A 15,399-nucleotide genomic window follows, 5' to 3' on the forward strand; every position below is an offset into this window, starting at 1 on the left:
AGTTCCCACAAGGTGCACAAGAATCACATAACGGAAATCACCAGCACAAAACAACCCTCTAAAATGAACATAAAAGCAGCTGACCTTCTGTGCCCACAACCTTTCTTTAGATTTATCTCAAATACTAATAAAAGTGGATATTAGTGGCTGCAAACATTGTTCTTAATTGACTATTTCTCTTTCTTCCACATTTTAAATTTAACCGATAAAAGACAGTGTGTGCTCTGACCAAATTCTGAAACTACTGTACTTCATTTGGTCGAATTGTTGAAAAACCTTTTCAGTGGGTCATATTAAAGGAAGGGATAAAGGTAGAAAAACAAAGAGAGAGTAAAAATTGTGGTCATATTTTCGTTACCAATCTGTTCCTCTCCTGAAGGCATTGAATCCTGCTGGTATCATGTCAGGCACATGTAAATGAAACCACAAGTGGTAGTATACCACAGCTAAGTCTGCCCTCACAAGCTCACTTTCAACAAACATCACTGAACGGCAATCAGAATTCCGAATGGTTTTAATCTTCCCTATCCCAGAATGCTCAAGTTAACCTTAATGCCCAAATTGCTAAGCATAGACTGCACTGAGCATAGACTGCACTGAACTCATGTGCTCCCTGTCCATTTTCTTGAATGCCATAATGAACGGTGTCTTTTAGTACTAGACTATTAGAGACACATTTTCCTTAGATCAATCAATGCAACTAACATTGTCCGGCCCATCTCCCGCGCATCTGCCCTCACGCCTTCTCCTCCCTCCCAGAAACATGATAGGGTCCCCCTTGTCCTCACTTATCACCCCACCAGCCTCCGCATTCAAAGCCTCATCCTCCGCCATTTCCGCCAACTCCAGCATGATGCCACCACCAAACGCATCCTCCCTTCACCCCCCCCCAGCGGCATTCCGTAGGGATCGTTCCCTCCGGGACACCCTGGTCCACTCCTCCATCACCCCCTACTCATCAACCCCCACCTACGGCACCTCCCCATGCCCACGCAAAAGATGCAACACCTGTCCCTTCACTTCCTCTCTCCTCACCGTCCAAGGGCCCAAACACTCCTTTCAAGTGAAGACGCATTTCACTTGCATTTCCCCCAACTTAGTCTACTGCATTCATTTGCTCCCAATGCGGTCTCCTCTACATTGGAGAGACCAAACGTAAACTGGGTAACCGCTTTGCAGAACACCTTTGGTCGGTCCACAAGAATGACTCAGACCTCCCTGTCGCTTGCCATTTTAACACTCCACTCTGCTCTCTTGCCCACATGTCTGTCCTTGGCTTGCTGCATTGTTCCAGTGAAGCCCAACGCAAACTGGAGGAACAGCACCTCATCTTCTGACTAGGCACTTTACAGCCTTCCGGACTGAATATTGAATTCAACAACTTTAGATCTTGAACTCCCTCCTCCATCCCCACCCCCTTTCTGCTTCTTCCCCCCTTCCTTTTGTTTTTTCCAATAATTTATATAGATTTTTCTTTTCCCACCTATTTCCATTATTTTTAAATCTTTTATGCCCCCCCACCCCCACTAGAGCTATACCTTGAGTGCCCTACCATCCATTCTTAATTAGCACATTCATTTAGATAATATCACCAACTTCAACACCTGTGTTCTTTTGTCTGTGACATCTTTTGATTATCTGCTCCTATCACTGCTTGCTTGTCCCTACAACCACACCCCTCCTCCACTTCCCCCCCCCCACCTTATATTTCACCCCTCTCCTTGGATTCACCTAGTTCTGTTGAACGGTCATGAGGACTCGAAACGTCAACTCTTTTCTTCTCCGCCGATGCTGCCAGACCTGTTGCAGTATAAGTCTTAGAACTTGAAATCTTGTCATGCAATTCCTTTAAGTCAGTCACTCAAATTCAAATCTCTTCTTAAAATGATCGGTCCTGATGGGATCAGAACAAAAGTACCTTTTTCGGAGCCAAGTGGATGACCTCACGTGTCAATATTGAAATCCATTTGCCACAGTTATGCAACAGAAAATGACATATCTCTACTTACAAACAAGACACGTTTGAAGGAAAAGAAAAGGTAATCTTGCTGCATGAACCTAATATTCACTTCACAGGTTGATGGATGTTTGTGAAATTGCTTTTTACTTCTTACAGCCTGGCAACCAACCACAGTGATTTATAATGAAAGCACTAACATTGCCGAGAAAATTCTGTTCACAGGATCTCAAAAAAATCTCAATGTCCCAGCTTCACCATTTACCAAAATGAAAGCACCACTTATGACAAAATCGCAGGTTAATGAGCTGCAAAATCAGATCAGGGCCGACGAGTTCATCAATAAACAGTTTGAGCTCCAAACCGCATGTAGTTGCTCAAAGGTGTAGCTTAAAACTGCACCTCAACTTCAGTGGTTTAAATATAGGATCATGGAATGGTTTCAGCACAAAATGAGGTTATTCAGACCATCAAGTCCATGCTGATTATAGGAGCAGTTTAGCCAAGCCCAGAGCCCTGTCCTTTCCCCATAGCCTGGCAAACCTTCTCTCTTCAGGTGCTTATCCAACTCCTTATTTAAAGCCAGGATTGAATCTGCCTCCAGCACCTTCAATGACAGCACATTCTAGATTTTAACCACTTGCTGAGCAAAAAAGATTCTCATGTCACTTTTGGTTCTTTTCCCATTCACTTAAAATCTGTGTCCTTTGGTACTCAATCCTTTTGCCAACGGGAACTATTTCTCTCCATCTACCCTGTCTAGAACCCTCATGGTTCTGAAGACCTTTATCAAATATCCTCCCAACCATTTCCTCGACAAGGAGAACAACCTCATCATCTTCCATCTATTCACACAATCAAAGTCTCTCATGCCTGGAAACATTCTCGTGAGTCATTTCTGCAACCTCTCTTGGACACATAACTCCATGTGAGACCAAACCAATATTTTTTAAAGGTTCGTCATAGCCTCCTTGGTTTCGTACACTATGCCCCTGCTTAGAAAGTCCAGGATACCGTTTGTCTTCTTAACCGCACTCTCTCAACCTGCCCTGCCACCTTGAACTATTTGTGCACATATACCCTCAAGTCTCTCTGTTGCTGCATCTGCTTTAGAATTGTACCCTTTACATTGCCTTTCCTCATTCTTCCTACCAAAATATCACTTCACACTTCTCTACACTAAACTCATTTCCTGTTTGTCCGCCTATTCAACAAACTTGTCTATGGTCCTTTTGAAGCCTATCATTACCCTCCTCACAGCTCAAAATACTTCCAAATTTCAAGTCATATGCGAAGTTTGAAACTGTGCTCTGTTCACCCACATTTAAGTCATTAACATACATCAAAAGAAGCATGGTCTTGATACTGAGCTCTGTGGAATCCCGCTATATACCTTCACCCAGTCCAAAAACAACCATTCACCACGACTCTATATTTCTGGTCACTCAGCTAACTTCCTGTCCATGCTCTCGCTGCCCCTTTTTTTCCACGGCTTCAACCTTGCTGGCAAGCTAATTATATGGCACTTCATCAAACACCTTCCGCAAGTCCATATAGACCACATCTACTACATCACCCACTTCAACCCTCTCTGCACCTCATCCAGAAACTCAAATCAAGTTGGTGAAACACAATATGCCTTCAAGAAACCTGTACTTGCTTGCCTTAATCAGTCTACACGTGTCCAAGTGATTGAAATTTGTCTCAAATTATCAACTCGACAAGTTTTCTCACCAGCAAGGTTAAACTAACTGGCTTGTAGTTGCTGGGTTTATCCTTACGTTTTTTTTTTAAACATGAGCGCAACATTTGCAAATCTCCAGTCCTCTGGCAGCACCCCCAGTATCCAACAAGAATTGGAATAGTCATTTGGTAGCACAGAACTTGAATATTCCTGAACTAAGAGACACATCTAAGCTTTTTGTCTTGCACTCATCAGGACACTCGCAATAATACCAATATATGGGGGAAAAGAACAATTTATGCTGTATGTGATTCGTGTGCTGATTGGTTGGCAAGTGCCATTGTCATGGAAAATGCACCATTGATGGTGACGGATGGTTAACTGCCAAGCATTGTTTGAAATTTAAACCTGGCAACTTGAACCTGATTGGTCAAGGCATTGCCCTGAGAAATGAGTCAGCGAATGGCTGACACTTATTTTGTTTAGCTGAAACAGACACAATGTATGTACATGTTCTGTTTGCAAAGAACAGGGCCCTGTGTATTAATATATGTAGCTTCCAGTTTACACAAATGTGTCACACTGCAGGCAGAAAGTTCATGTACTGTGTCTGTCGCTAACTCATTCCTCAGAGTAATATCTTGACCAATCAGGGTCAAGCTACCTGGTTTAAATTTCAAACAATGATTGGCAGTTAACTGTCAGTCACTGTCAATGGTGCATTTTCCATGGCAACGCCACTTGCCAACCCATCAGCACTCTCTTCACAAACAGTATAAATTGTTGTTTTCCCCCTTGTATTGGTAATCTTGTGAGTGACTTGATGAGCGCAAGATGAAAAGCTTAGACATGTCTCTCTTTTCAGCAATACTCAAGAATTGGAATAATAGGGTTTGTACCTCCACAATTCCTCAATTCTCTCATCATTCTCAGATGCATGGTCTTGGTGACATATCAGCTTTAACGACAGCCAGTAACCTCCACTGGATCAATTTAGCCCACCCAGTATCTAACCACCTCTTCATTCACAATGACTCTGGCAGCACCTCTCCGTAAATACAAATGCAAAGCCCTCATTCAGCACCTCAGCCTCCTTTTTGGTCATTCATCAGCCCTACCTCTTTTTTTTTACTACTTAAGTGTCAGAGAAGACTTATGGGTTTTGTTATGTTAGTTGCCATTCTCTTCTCATAATTTCCCTTTGCTTGTCTCATTTCATTTGTCAATGCCCCACTGAACTTTCTGCATTGAGCCTGGATCTCAAGTTATATCATCAACCCGGTATCTCTATATCTCACCCTTCTTCTTCTATATCTCTTTCATCACTCAGGGAGCTCTGGCTTTGTTTGCCCCATAGCTCCTCCTTCTGGAAATGCACCTCGACCGTACCTGAACCACCATCTCTTTGAAGGCAGCCCATTATTCCATTACAATTTGCCTGCCAATCTTTCATTCCAATTTAATCGATTCTCAACCCTCTGAAATTGACCCTCCTCCAATTAAGTATTATTATTCTGGATTGCTCCTTGGCCTTTTCCATAGCCAGTCTAAACCTAACCAGAAACTTGTCTTCCAATACAGCAAAGAAAAGGCTTGCTTTCCTTTTCTAGCCAAGGATCTCAAGTCAAAGGGAGCACTCCAAAAACAATCTTAACAGCTAGCTCAGCACCAACTTGAAACAGCCTCAAGCTTCTGGACTGAATGGTCCTGGTACTCCAGGCTTCACCTTTACCCTCGAGCCCATCAGAAGAAGAGGTGCATTTTCTCTATTCAGCAGAATGAAGATTACATCTAATGTAAAGACTGACAGACATGCTGCTTAACAATCATACATACAATGCCATTAGCTGCAGCTTGCACACTTGCCCGATAAATTACTGAATTTTATAAAGCATCATCATTCATACTTAAAATGTGAAGTTCTAATTTTTGAATTGAACTGATCTTGTAATACAATATTCCACTGCTGCTTATTCGAATGCTTTTGCAACCACCATCCAACCATATAATTGGATATAGATTGGTCAAGGTCACAGGTCAGCAGAAATTCTGCTTCTCTAAGACAAACACTTTTCGAGGGCAGGTTTCTTAATGTAATTAATTGAGAGCTCAATGGGTCAGCAATAAAATCTTTTTTTAAATTTATGTCCATACTGTGTCTCACTTGTCTCATATATGCCATTCGTCTCCACATCACTATCTTCTGTTCTCAATTATGTTCTTCCTTTCCAAACCTGTCAAGGGACTGCCCTTAACCTGATTCCATACTCAACAGTCACAGCCACTTGCAATGGCTTCTCTTCTCAATCCCACACTTTCACTCTGGATATACTCTAAGGGTATATCCTTGACCCTCTCCTAATTCTCAACTTCATGCTGCCCCTCCATAATGCAAAAAAACAATACCAGCTTCCACAAGTACAATGACGGCACTCAGATCTTCAGTGAGCCCACTGTCTGTCCAACATCCAGCAATGAATGAGCAGAAATTGCTCCAGCATTCTCAAGACTGAAGTCACCATCTTATTTAACACCAAGATGAGCTGCTGACCATATATTTTTGTCTTAACCAAAACCACCTACTTCCATAACATGGCTGGGCTCTGCCCCACCTCACTCATCACCTGCTGAAACCCTCAGCTAGGCTATGGTCACTTTTAAATTTGGTTATTCCAAGCCAGTCTCCCATCTTCCATCCTACATAAACTTGAGTTCTTTCTAAACTCTGCTGCCCTTATTCTCTCTTGCACTAAGTACCATTCACCCATTACCCTGAGCTTGCTGACCTAGACTGGCTCCTGGCATAGAAAAGCCCCATCTTTCTCAGTCTTCAAGTTCCTCCATGTATTCTCCCCTCCCTATCTCTGGAACCTCCTCCAGACCCTACAACCATTCGAGATATCTCCACTCCTTAAATTCTGATCTCCTGCGCATCCCCACTTTTAACTGCTCCACTAATGGCAGCTGTGCCTTCAGCTGCCAAGAGCTCTGGAACAGTCTCCCTCTCTTCTCCTTAAAATTTAACTATTCAACAAGCTTTAGGTCATCTGTCCTAATATCTCATTGCGTGTCTCAACGTCAAACTTTGTTTCATAATGCTCTTATGAAGCACCTTGGAAAGTTTTACGATGTTCAAGGCACAATACGAACCCAAGTTGTTTTATTTTCTTCCCTCTCCCAAGGTTGCTGGCACTTAGAGAACAGTTCAACTGGCGCTAACAGACCCCAGTCACCTCATTCAAGTAGTGTTTCTACCTGCATGAATCTAGACAAAGCACTGTGACATATTAGATTGCAGTTTGTAACAGCTCAGCACAATCTTGTACTCAGAAGTCTACCTATGTGCACTTTTCAGCCTTTTCAGCCTAAGTTACTTCACAGCATCCTGGAGCACAACTGGAGTCAATTTTGCTTTCCTCACCCTGGTATGTCAAACCTGGGTTAAAATCCTGGAACCCCTCTTCCTGACAGCACTGTGGGTGCATCTGCACCACATAGACTGTAGCAGTTCAAGGCAGCGACTCACCACGACTTTCTCAAAGGCAATTAGGGATGGGGAATAAATGCAGGCCTTGCCAGCAATGCTCAGGTCACATCAAGGAATTTTAAAAATTGCAGCACCCTAATTGCTGCCCCAGGTGAAAATAGATAACCTAGCACATAGAAGTTAGTAGTGAAGCAGATCATGCAGTTAACTGCCCACCTGCTATGTAGAATGCTTTTCCAAAGCAAAAATGCTTCTACAGTGATCTTACTTAGAGGTCAGGTTTTAGCTTACCCTGTCCGTGCACTAACATTATAATAGTTGAAAATTGTTTGTCTGTAGTTATAACCACCAAATTGTGCTCCACTTTCTGCATGTTACAACAGTTCTCTGCCCATCAACAATTCCCATTCAATCTTATTCATCCTGCAATCTTAACTTTCCCATCTTCTAAGCAGTCCTTCCCCAAATGTAGTCCAATCCAACATCAATTATCAAAATCAACCTTCAAACTTAAATAATCATCTTGTTACAGTACACACTCACTCATTACTTGAATGTTGATCATTAAATCCTCCCAATTAATACATACTGCATTCCAAAAGCATTCAGATTTTGCTTCAGCGCCTTCCTGAACGTTCAGCTCTCAGCACCATCCAGAAGTGTTTATTGGATACTAACCTTAAAGACTCACTCTCACATCCCATAGTAAGTCTCGTCTTGCTCCACTGTCTGACACATGTCCAGCCCGAGTTAGGGATATCTTCCCCTCTTTCTCACATCATTTGGAAAGTTAGGGTATCTCAAGTACAGGAACTTGTCCACTGCTCCAATTTCAATATCAATGCTCAATTTCTTCAGCTCTTTTGTATCCTTCTGTACTTTCCATGCCCTGCAGGCATAATTTTGTTCTTAGAAAGCTGATGTAGCCCCCAGTTTTTTCTCCTTCAGCACCACAACAGTGGTAAGCAAGGCTTCATCAGATGCAGCAGGATCATATTCCAGTTCACTTTCCCTTAAACTCTAAGGCCCTGTCTTTCATACCTCCACTTACCATTGCCTCAAAATGATATGGTGCCTTATAATATTCAATTAGCCCAAATGTACTCTTGATTTTAAATGCATCACAAAGTTCATAGCTTTAATGCGTCAAGCAATAAGGGTTAATAATTACATGGGAACCAATTACTGAAGTTAATAGCAGGTACATTTAGTTACCATTATGTCCTGGACCAGCAATCCAGAAATAGTTTATGATCCCTGAGTTCAATAAGTTTTGGATATCATCAAACTGTAGATTTCCATGTCAGAAATGCATCGACAGATGCCTACTGTAGATGCACACACACAGTCACATGTACAAATATTACTCCGTAAATACAGATTTGATTATTTAAACTAAGCACATTATCATCCGACTCTTTGTTATATCTAATTCATGTATCCAGAAAGAATGAAAATCCAAGTCCAAGGAATATTTTGCGAATGGAAAAATCATGGCTTTCTTTCCCTCAAGTTTATGCATGAATCCCCTGACCATGTAAACCTAAAAAGGAAGTTACTCCAGTGTGATTTATATTCATATTTTGGCCTGGTTTCCTCACAATGGCCAAAAAACATTATAGCGTGTTTGAAGGGTTCAACAGCAAAAAGCTAAATCCACAGTATTTAAGTATACAAATAAAAGCTTTTGTCCACATAGAGATGTGCCTCTGACTATAATTGTTTAATTACTATCAATTAACAGGGGAGAGAGAAAATCTGATCTGAATAGTGAAAAGGTTAACATCCAGAATAAATCAACCCTCAGAAACATTTTCCACAATATTAAATAAATTCCAATTTGAGTTGCCTAAAATAATTCATTGGAACAGAATTGGTCAGATGAGCAAAGAGATTGTGTACCATGTAGAAATAAGAATTATGCATAGGGTTTTATTGAAATCTGACCAGTAACTTCAGAAGCCATGTCCCAAGCTAGGAATGACTACAAAACTCATTACAACATGCAAATCACAATCTTACTGATTTTAGATATGGAGTGCAACACTGTCACTAGGGCCTTCTTAAAGCAACACAGTGGATGCATACTAAGGCCAGAAGAACTGCAAGATCTCAACAGTAGTTATTGCATTGGGTGGTGACTGAAGAAGGCAACACAAGGTCAGGGTGCTGATTTCAGGCTTGTCATTGAGGCAATTTGAAATGATGAGTTGAGAGTTATTGCATCTTAAAGCATTCTAATTCAAGTCCAATATTCCCTAAAGCATGCTGATATCAACATGTTAAACAATCAAATGAGATGACAGGCCTGGTTTTGCACTTTTTCAAAATTTTTTTTTAAGGCTGGAAGCAGATTTATGATGAGCATGAAGTTTCATCTCCATTTTTTTTTTAGAATGAGTTCATCGTGTGTGTAGTTCCTGAACAATGATACATAAAATTAAAAACTAAATTAGAAACCAGAATTCAAACAGCAACTTGTTCTTTGCTTTCTGCAGTTACACTCTCACAAAACTGGCAATCTTGGGACTGCGGCTGTGCCAGTTTTTGGATTATGTCAGATTTAGGGTCCAGCACTTTAGGCAGTGGGCAGTTCGAGCCAATCCACGTTGAGTGGGGTCAAAGGTGGCTAGGAGAGAAGGAAAAGACCGGCGCACAAGCTGCAAAGGGGATAACAAGTCTGGCACCAAGCAGTTCCTAGCTCACTTGTCCAGGTAAGTTACTTTTAATCGAGTAAAATAAAAAAAAAGATGCATGGCACATTCTAAAATGTCTGGTTTTCAACAGCTCTGGTTTTTAGACAGCCAATTCTGAGCGTAACCATTTTTTCTTAGATGATTTCTGCCATGGTATGGAAACAAGAAAATATGACAGCAGTATACTCAGCCAAAACAATTACTATACTCTTTAAAGTAAGAGCTTTGCTTAAGAAGTTAAATTTCTTTATGCAAACAACAAGGCAAATAATAACAGAAAATGCTGGAAAAACTCAGGTCTAGCAGCAACTGCGGAGAGAGAAACTTCAGAGTGAAGAAAGGTCATTCGGACTTGAAACGTTAACTCTGTTTGTCTCTCCACAGATGCTGCTAGACCTGCTTAGCTTTTCCAGCATTTTCTGTTTTTGTTTCAGATTTCCAGCATCCGCAGTATTTTGCTTTTACCTAAGGTAAATAATAAGTTACAAATGGATGAAAAATGTACAAATACAAGCAAAAATCAGAGACTGTATCAAAAGCATGCAAGTCCACTACTTTATGTACAAACCGCACTTGTAAATAGGGCAGTATCACACCATTAATGCAAGCATCAACACAGTCAAAACAGAGCACTTCAAACTGTACCCTGCTTCTGAGGCAAAGTGCAATGAAAAGTATATTAGCAACTAAAATGTCATTCAGACACACACCTGAACAATATTTATACACTTCATATGAACGTTACATAAAGTATCCCATCACTGTACTAGTTTACAGAGCAATATTATTAACAATGACAGCATATAACCCAGATAGTTGGCAGCAGGTTTCAAGATTTGAACTCAATACAGAATTTTCAATGGCATCACTGCAAACCTAAACAACATTAACAGAACCCTGAAATTGTATTGGAGGAAAATAACTTTGTCCAAAGGTTTGGAAAGTCCTCAAATTGTAATGGATTGTAAATTATCCGATCAAACGAAATAATTGGTGTAAATTTCATGTCAAGATCAAGAAATTAAATATTGTGCTGGTTTGTCCAACTGCCTGATCTTGTAATTAGAGAACACGAGACATGTGACATTTACAAATTGTGAACATCTCAGATTCTTTCAAGTGCTGATAAGTGGTGTACATGACAGATACAGTAATCAGCTGGAGTTACATTTAACCATGGCCTGTCTACACACCAACATTTCAAACATTTATGATAAATTTAAAACCCTAATTACACAGCAATTTTAAATTGCATATTTAATGCCAAGGTTCTGGAAAGGAACAGTAGTAAATTACTACAAGGCATAACAACATTCATGCAGTTAAGTTGGTTTATATATACCAAAAAAGGAATTACAAGCAGCTAATTAATACAGCCCCTGACAAATCAGTACCATCACTGGAATTACATGGGTATATAATGTTAAGTGTATCCAATATTTATATACAAGTCACTTGAACTGCGAGAAATATTCAGAAAATACCATTCTGTCCTTCCCTATGGATTTTGTCCAAATAGAAAGCTTGGAATTGTACATCACTTAGGTAATGATGGATACAGGTCTGTCACTGGTAGCAGTTGTGGTGGGATGAACTGAGGAAGCATTAAAAGTATCAAAGAGGAGGAATTAAAAGTATTGTACAAAAAGTCTCATGGTTTAAGTGAAATCCATTCTGTAACATAAACAGAAAATGCAGGCAATACTCAGGGGTCAGGCAGCATGTGTGGGAGAGAGAAACAGTTCCTGTTCCAGGTCTGTGGCCTTTTCAGTATCATTGACCTGAAACATGAACTATTTCTCTCTCTACAGATGCTCCCTGTCCAATTCAATGTTTCCAGCATTTTCTGTTTTACTATTTCAGACTTGCAGCATTTTGCATTCTGTCCTATAACATGTTGGTGCCAATAAGTGACAACAAAGCAAAGTACATAAGGGAAAGAGCAAAAATAGTAAAAATGTAATGGCGAACACAGGGTGAATAAAAAAAAACCCACCTCCTTTTCACCATTAACTCCCCATCTCACTTAAAAGCCTTGACTACTTCTGAGGGTACAGTTCCAGAGATGTCAGGCACCTTCTGGCAACTTGCCCAAATGGCTGTTCTGATGGGAAAGTCTTGGCTGGATATCTAGCCTTGCAGGCCATTATAACCTGATGCCCTCCTGGACAATGATCAAGAATGGAAACCACTGGCTGCTAACCCCCTCACTCCCAACGTCCCCTCATACCTCCCAACAAGGCTCTGTGATGTGAAACACAAGTCTAAAGAAACCCAAAAGCTACTAACTGTACTGACTGACATACAGTAGCTCAAAGTTTATCAACAGTTGAAATTTACAGTTCACATCATTACCATGTTCAAATCCCTCCATGATCTCACCTTCCCTATCACTGCAACTTTCTACAACAATCCACTGGAAATCCTACATTCCTCCAACTTTGGCCTATGGTGCATCCTAAAAACACTGATTCACCAGACTTTCACCTACTTCAGCACTGTGCTCTAGAATTCTCTTCCTAAGCCTTCTACTTATCACCTCCTTCTCCTTCTTTAAAACCCCTTTTCAGCTTATCTCCTTTATTCACCCTCTTCAGCAACTCCTCCTTTGGTTCTGTGTTGCTTTTTCTTTGATTATGCTTTTGTGAATTATCATGGGATACTTTCTCCATGATAAAGGTATATAAAGGCAAGTTCCTGTTCAGTTCAGCTAAGCACAGCTCAAAAACTGATCCTGGGACTTTCCTAATCTGCATAACTCAATTAATTACTAGAGAAATTTGCTTAGGCATTCAGCAAGGATGTTACCCTGAATTTGTCACCTCACATTGCTCCTATTTCTAGCCTGAGGTAATCACCAGTATTTCATCCTCTCAGGAAATATTTCAAAATTTTCACTCCTGATATCATATTTCATGGATGAATCCAGAATTACACCAAAGAAACAAAAACTAATCACAACACAGGAAGAGGCCATTTGAGCTGCCATGACCATGCTGCTCTCTGTAAGAGCAACTCTGATAATCCCACTCCCCCACCTTTGCTCCATAACCCTGTAACTTTTCTCTCTTCAGGTGCTGAATCCAATTTTCCTTTAAAAGCCAATACTGAACCTGCCTCTACCATGCTTTCAGGTGATGCATTCCTAACCACCGGCTGTGTAAAAACATTTCTCACGTCACCATTACCTCTTTTGTCAATCACCCCAAATTGATGTCCTCTGATTCTCGACCTTTCGCCATTGAGAACCATTTCCCCCATCTACTCCATCGAGACCCTTCATGATTTTGAGCACTTCTGTCAAGTCTCCACTCTACCATCTCTCCTCCAAGGAGAACTCAGCTTCTCCAATCTATCCACGTAACTGAAGTCCCTCATCCCTGGAACAATTCCCATAAATCTTTTCTTCACCCTACCCAAAGCCTTCACATCATTCCTGAAGTGTGATGCCCAGAATTGCACACCACATGTTAAGAGGGGTGCCACAAAAATAAATCACCCTGCCGAAACAAAACATGAACATTTTTGACAACACCGAACTTGTACTTCTTGGAGACTTTGACGAGGGGCGGGGGGGCAAAAAATAGACACTCTGACGCTTGCTTTCTTTGTCGCCAGAAGTGAAGAGTTAATTGTGCATGGGAGATAGCCTGAGGAAAGACATTTGATGCAAAGCAATCACCTGTCCCTCTTTCAAGAGTAAAATAAAAACTAAAAGCCTCGTCTCCTGCTGAAAGAGTAGGGTCACCGGAATATCAGTGGAGAGGTGTTCACTAGCGAAGGGGGGGGGGGGGGGGGGGGGGGGGATGAGATTATAAAAGCTTGTATACACACCCATACACGCATAATAAATACACACACGTCAAATAAATTCCTCAGTCCTCCCGGGATTGTCTGTGCCCTCACTCACCGACATAATGCAGATTGAGAGCCAGGTATTTGTACTGGAAGAGCAGGTTGTTGTTATTCCGGGCCTGGATCTGCTGGAAGAAGGAGCTCACGTCCCACCGGTACAGCATCTCCAGCACCATGATGCTGGGCACCCGCAGGGCCACGTTCAGCACCGCCTCCAGCTTCTCCCTCACTCCACTCATGATCACCCTCAGGCCGGCCATTGAGGTGAGTAGCGGGCGGGCGGCAGAGAAAATTTAATTTTTTTAAAAAGCGATGCGGGCGGGCTCCGATATTTCCTATCTATTACTATTGATTATTGTTCTGTTATTCTAAGATAAGAACCAAGCCAGTTGTTCACAAAAACACCATACTCCGCAAACCCCCGCTCTTTTCTTCAATCCGCCGAGTCGGAAGCGTCTCTACCCCTCGGTTTTTGTCTCTCTCTCGTTCGGCTTCTCCTGAGGTGAAAGGAAACAACGCACAAAAAAACCATCAAACCGCCGCCATTATTCCAGCTCTAAGTCCGGTGCAGTGCGCAGGCGCATTGAGGGGAAGGGGAAGGTGGGGGGGGCGGTTGCGAACTGCCGGAGCGCCCCCGTACGGAGGGAGGAGGGAGCGGGTGGCGCGCGTTTGGGGCGCATCCCCTCCACATTGGCGTCGGCCAGCCTTGAGGGAGAGGCGGCTGCATAGAGCCAGGGAGCATCCACGAACAGGGAACAGGCAGCAATTATTCGCCAGTCAGCTTTGGAGGGGGAGGATCGTTCTTTTATATTCCTTTCCAGGTTGTTGCTCTTGCAAATGGGTGTTTCTTTTTATTTCATCTATAAGCTGGGCCTCGGCAGGTAGCAATTTTTGCCTCTGGAACTACAACGTGAGGTCCCGCACCAGAGGCTTGAGCACAAAATTCCGGGTTGTCGCTCCAGCGCAGGACCGAGGGAGTGCTGCACGGTAGGATTACCGTCTTTCGCATGAGATCTAAACTGGGGCCCCCCCATCGGCCATTCCAGGTGGGCATGAAAGCTCATTGCGCTCTTTCAAAGAACAGCAGGGGAAATCACTCCGGTATCTTGACCAACATATATCCCTCAACTAACATCACAAAAACAGGTGGTCTGGTCACTATTACATGTCTGTTTGAGGGGGGCTTGATGTGCACAAATTGGCTATCATGTTGCTGACATTACAACAGGGACCACAATTCACAAGTACTTTGTTGTAAAGGACTTTAGGACGTCCCGTGCTTCTGAAAAGACCTATACAAGTCTTTTGTTCTTTTGGCACCATAAAACAGCTGCAACGTTTTTAAACCTACTTTTGTGTGGCTCAGCACCAGATCATACAGTGCATTGACTCTTTAACCCAGGAGGGAATTTCCAGCATCCACAGTATTCTGCTGTTAACCTTTCTGACTCCTGTTTGACATAAATATCACCCTAGAATATTTCCTTGATGGAGGCAGCTTTGCAAACTGCAAAGAAAGACAGAAGCTTCAGTCAGTATTTAGCATGGTGTTTAATGCTATATTATCAAATTATGGTGTTTCAAACAAATGGCTGGTTTTGCTACTTAGAGACAATCTACATGGGAAAGTATTGAACAAACATGTATTTATTTGGACAGAGAATATTCATGTACTGCATTCATCATAGTGACACAAGAAACAAATAAGGCTAGTATGCTT

General features: G+C 41.9%; 1 protein-coding gene across 1 annotated transcript in view; it reads right to left on the minus strand.

Annotated features, from left to right (window-relative positions):
* Positions 1–14,241, minus strand: part of rnf145a (ring finger protein 145a) — a 116,119-nt gene extending 101,878 nt beyond the window's left edge. The window contains exon 1 of the mRNA XM_041193622.1: positions 13,735–14,241. Within this exon, the coding sequence (XP_041049556.1) occupies positions 13,735–13,939 (205 nt within the window). The 5' untranslated portion in view covers positions 13,940–14,241. The remainder of the gene's footprint in view (positions 1–13,734) is intronic.
* Between the last annotated feature and the right edge of the window lie 1,158 nt (positions 14,242–15,399).

The sequence above is a fragment of the Carcharodon carcharias genome, chromosome 8 (assembly GCF_017639515.1).
Source record: "Carcharodon carcharias isolate sCarCar2 chromosome 8, sCarCar2.pri, whole genome shotgun sequence".
NCBI classification, from domain to species: domain Eukaryota; kingdom Metazoa; phylum Chordata; class Chondrichthyes; order Lamniformes; family Lamnidae; genus Carcharodon; species Carcharodon carcharias.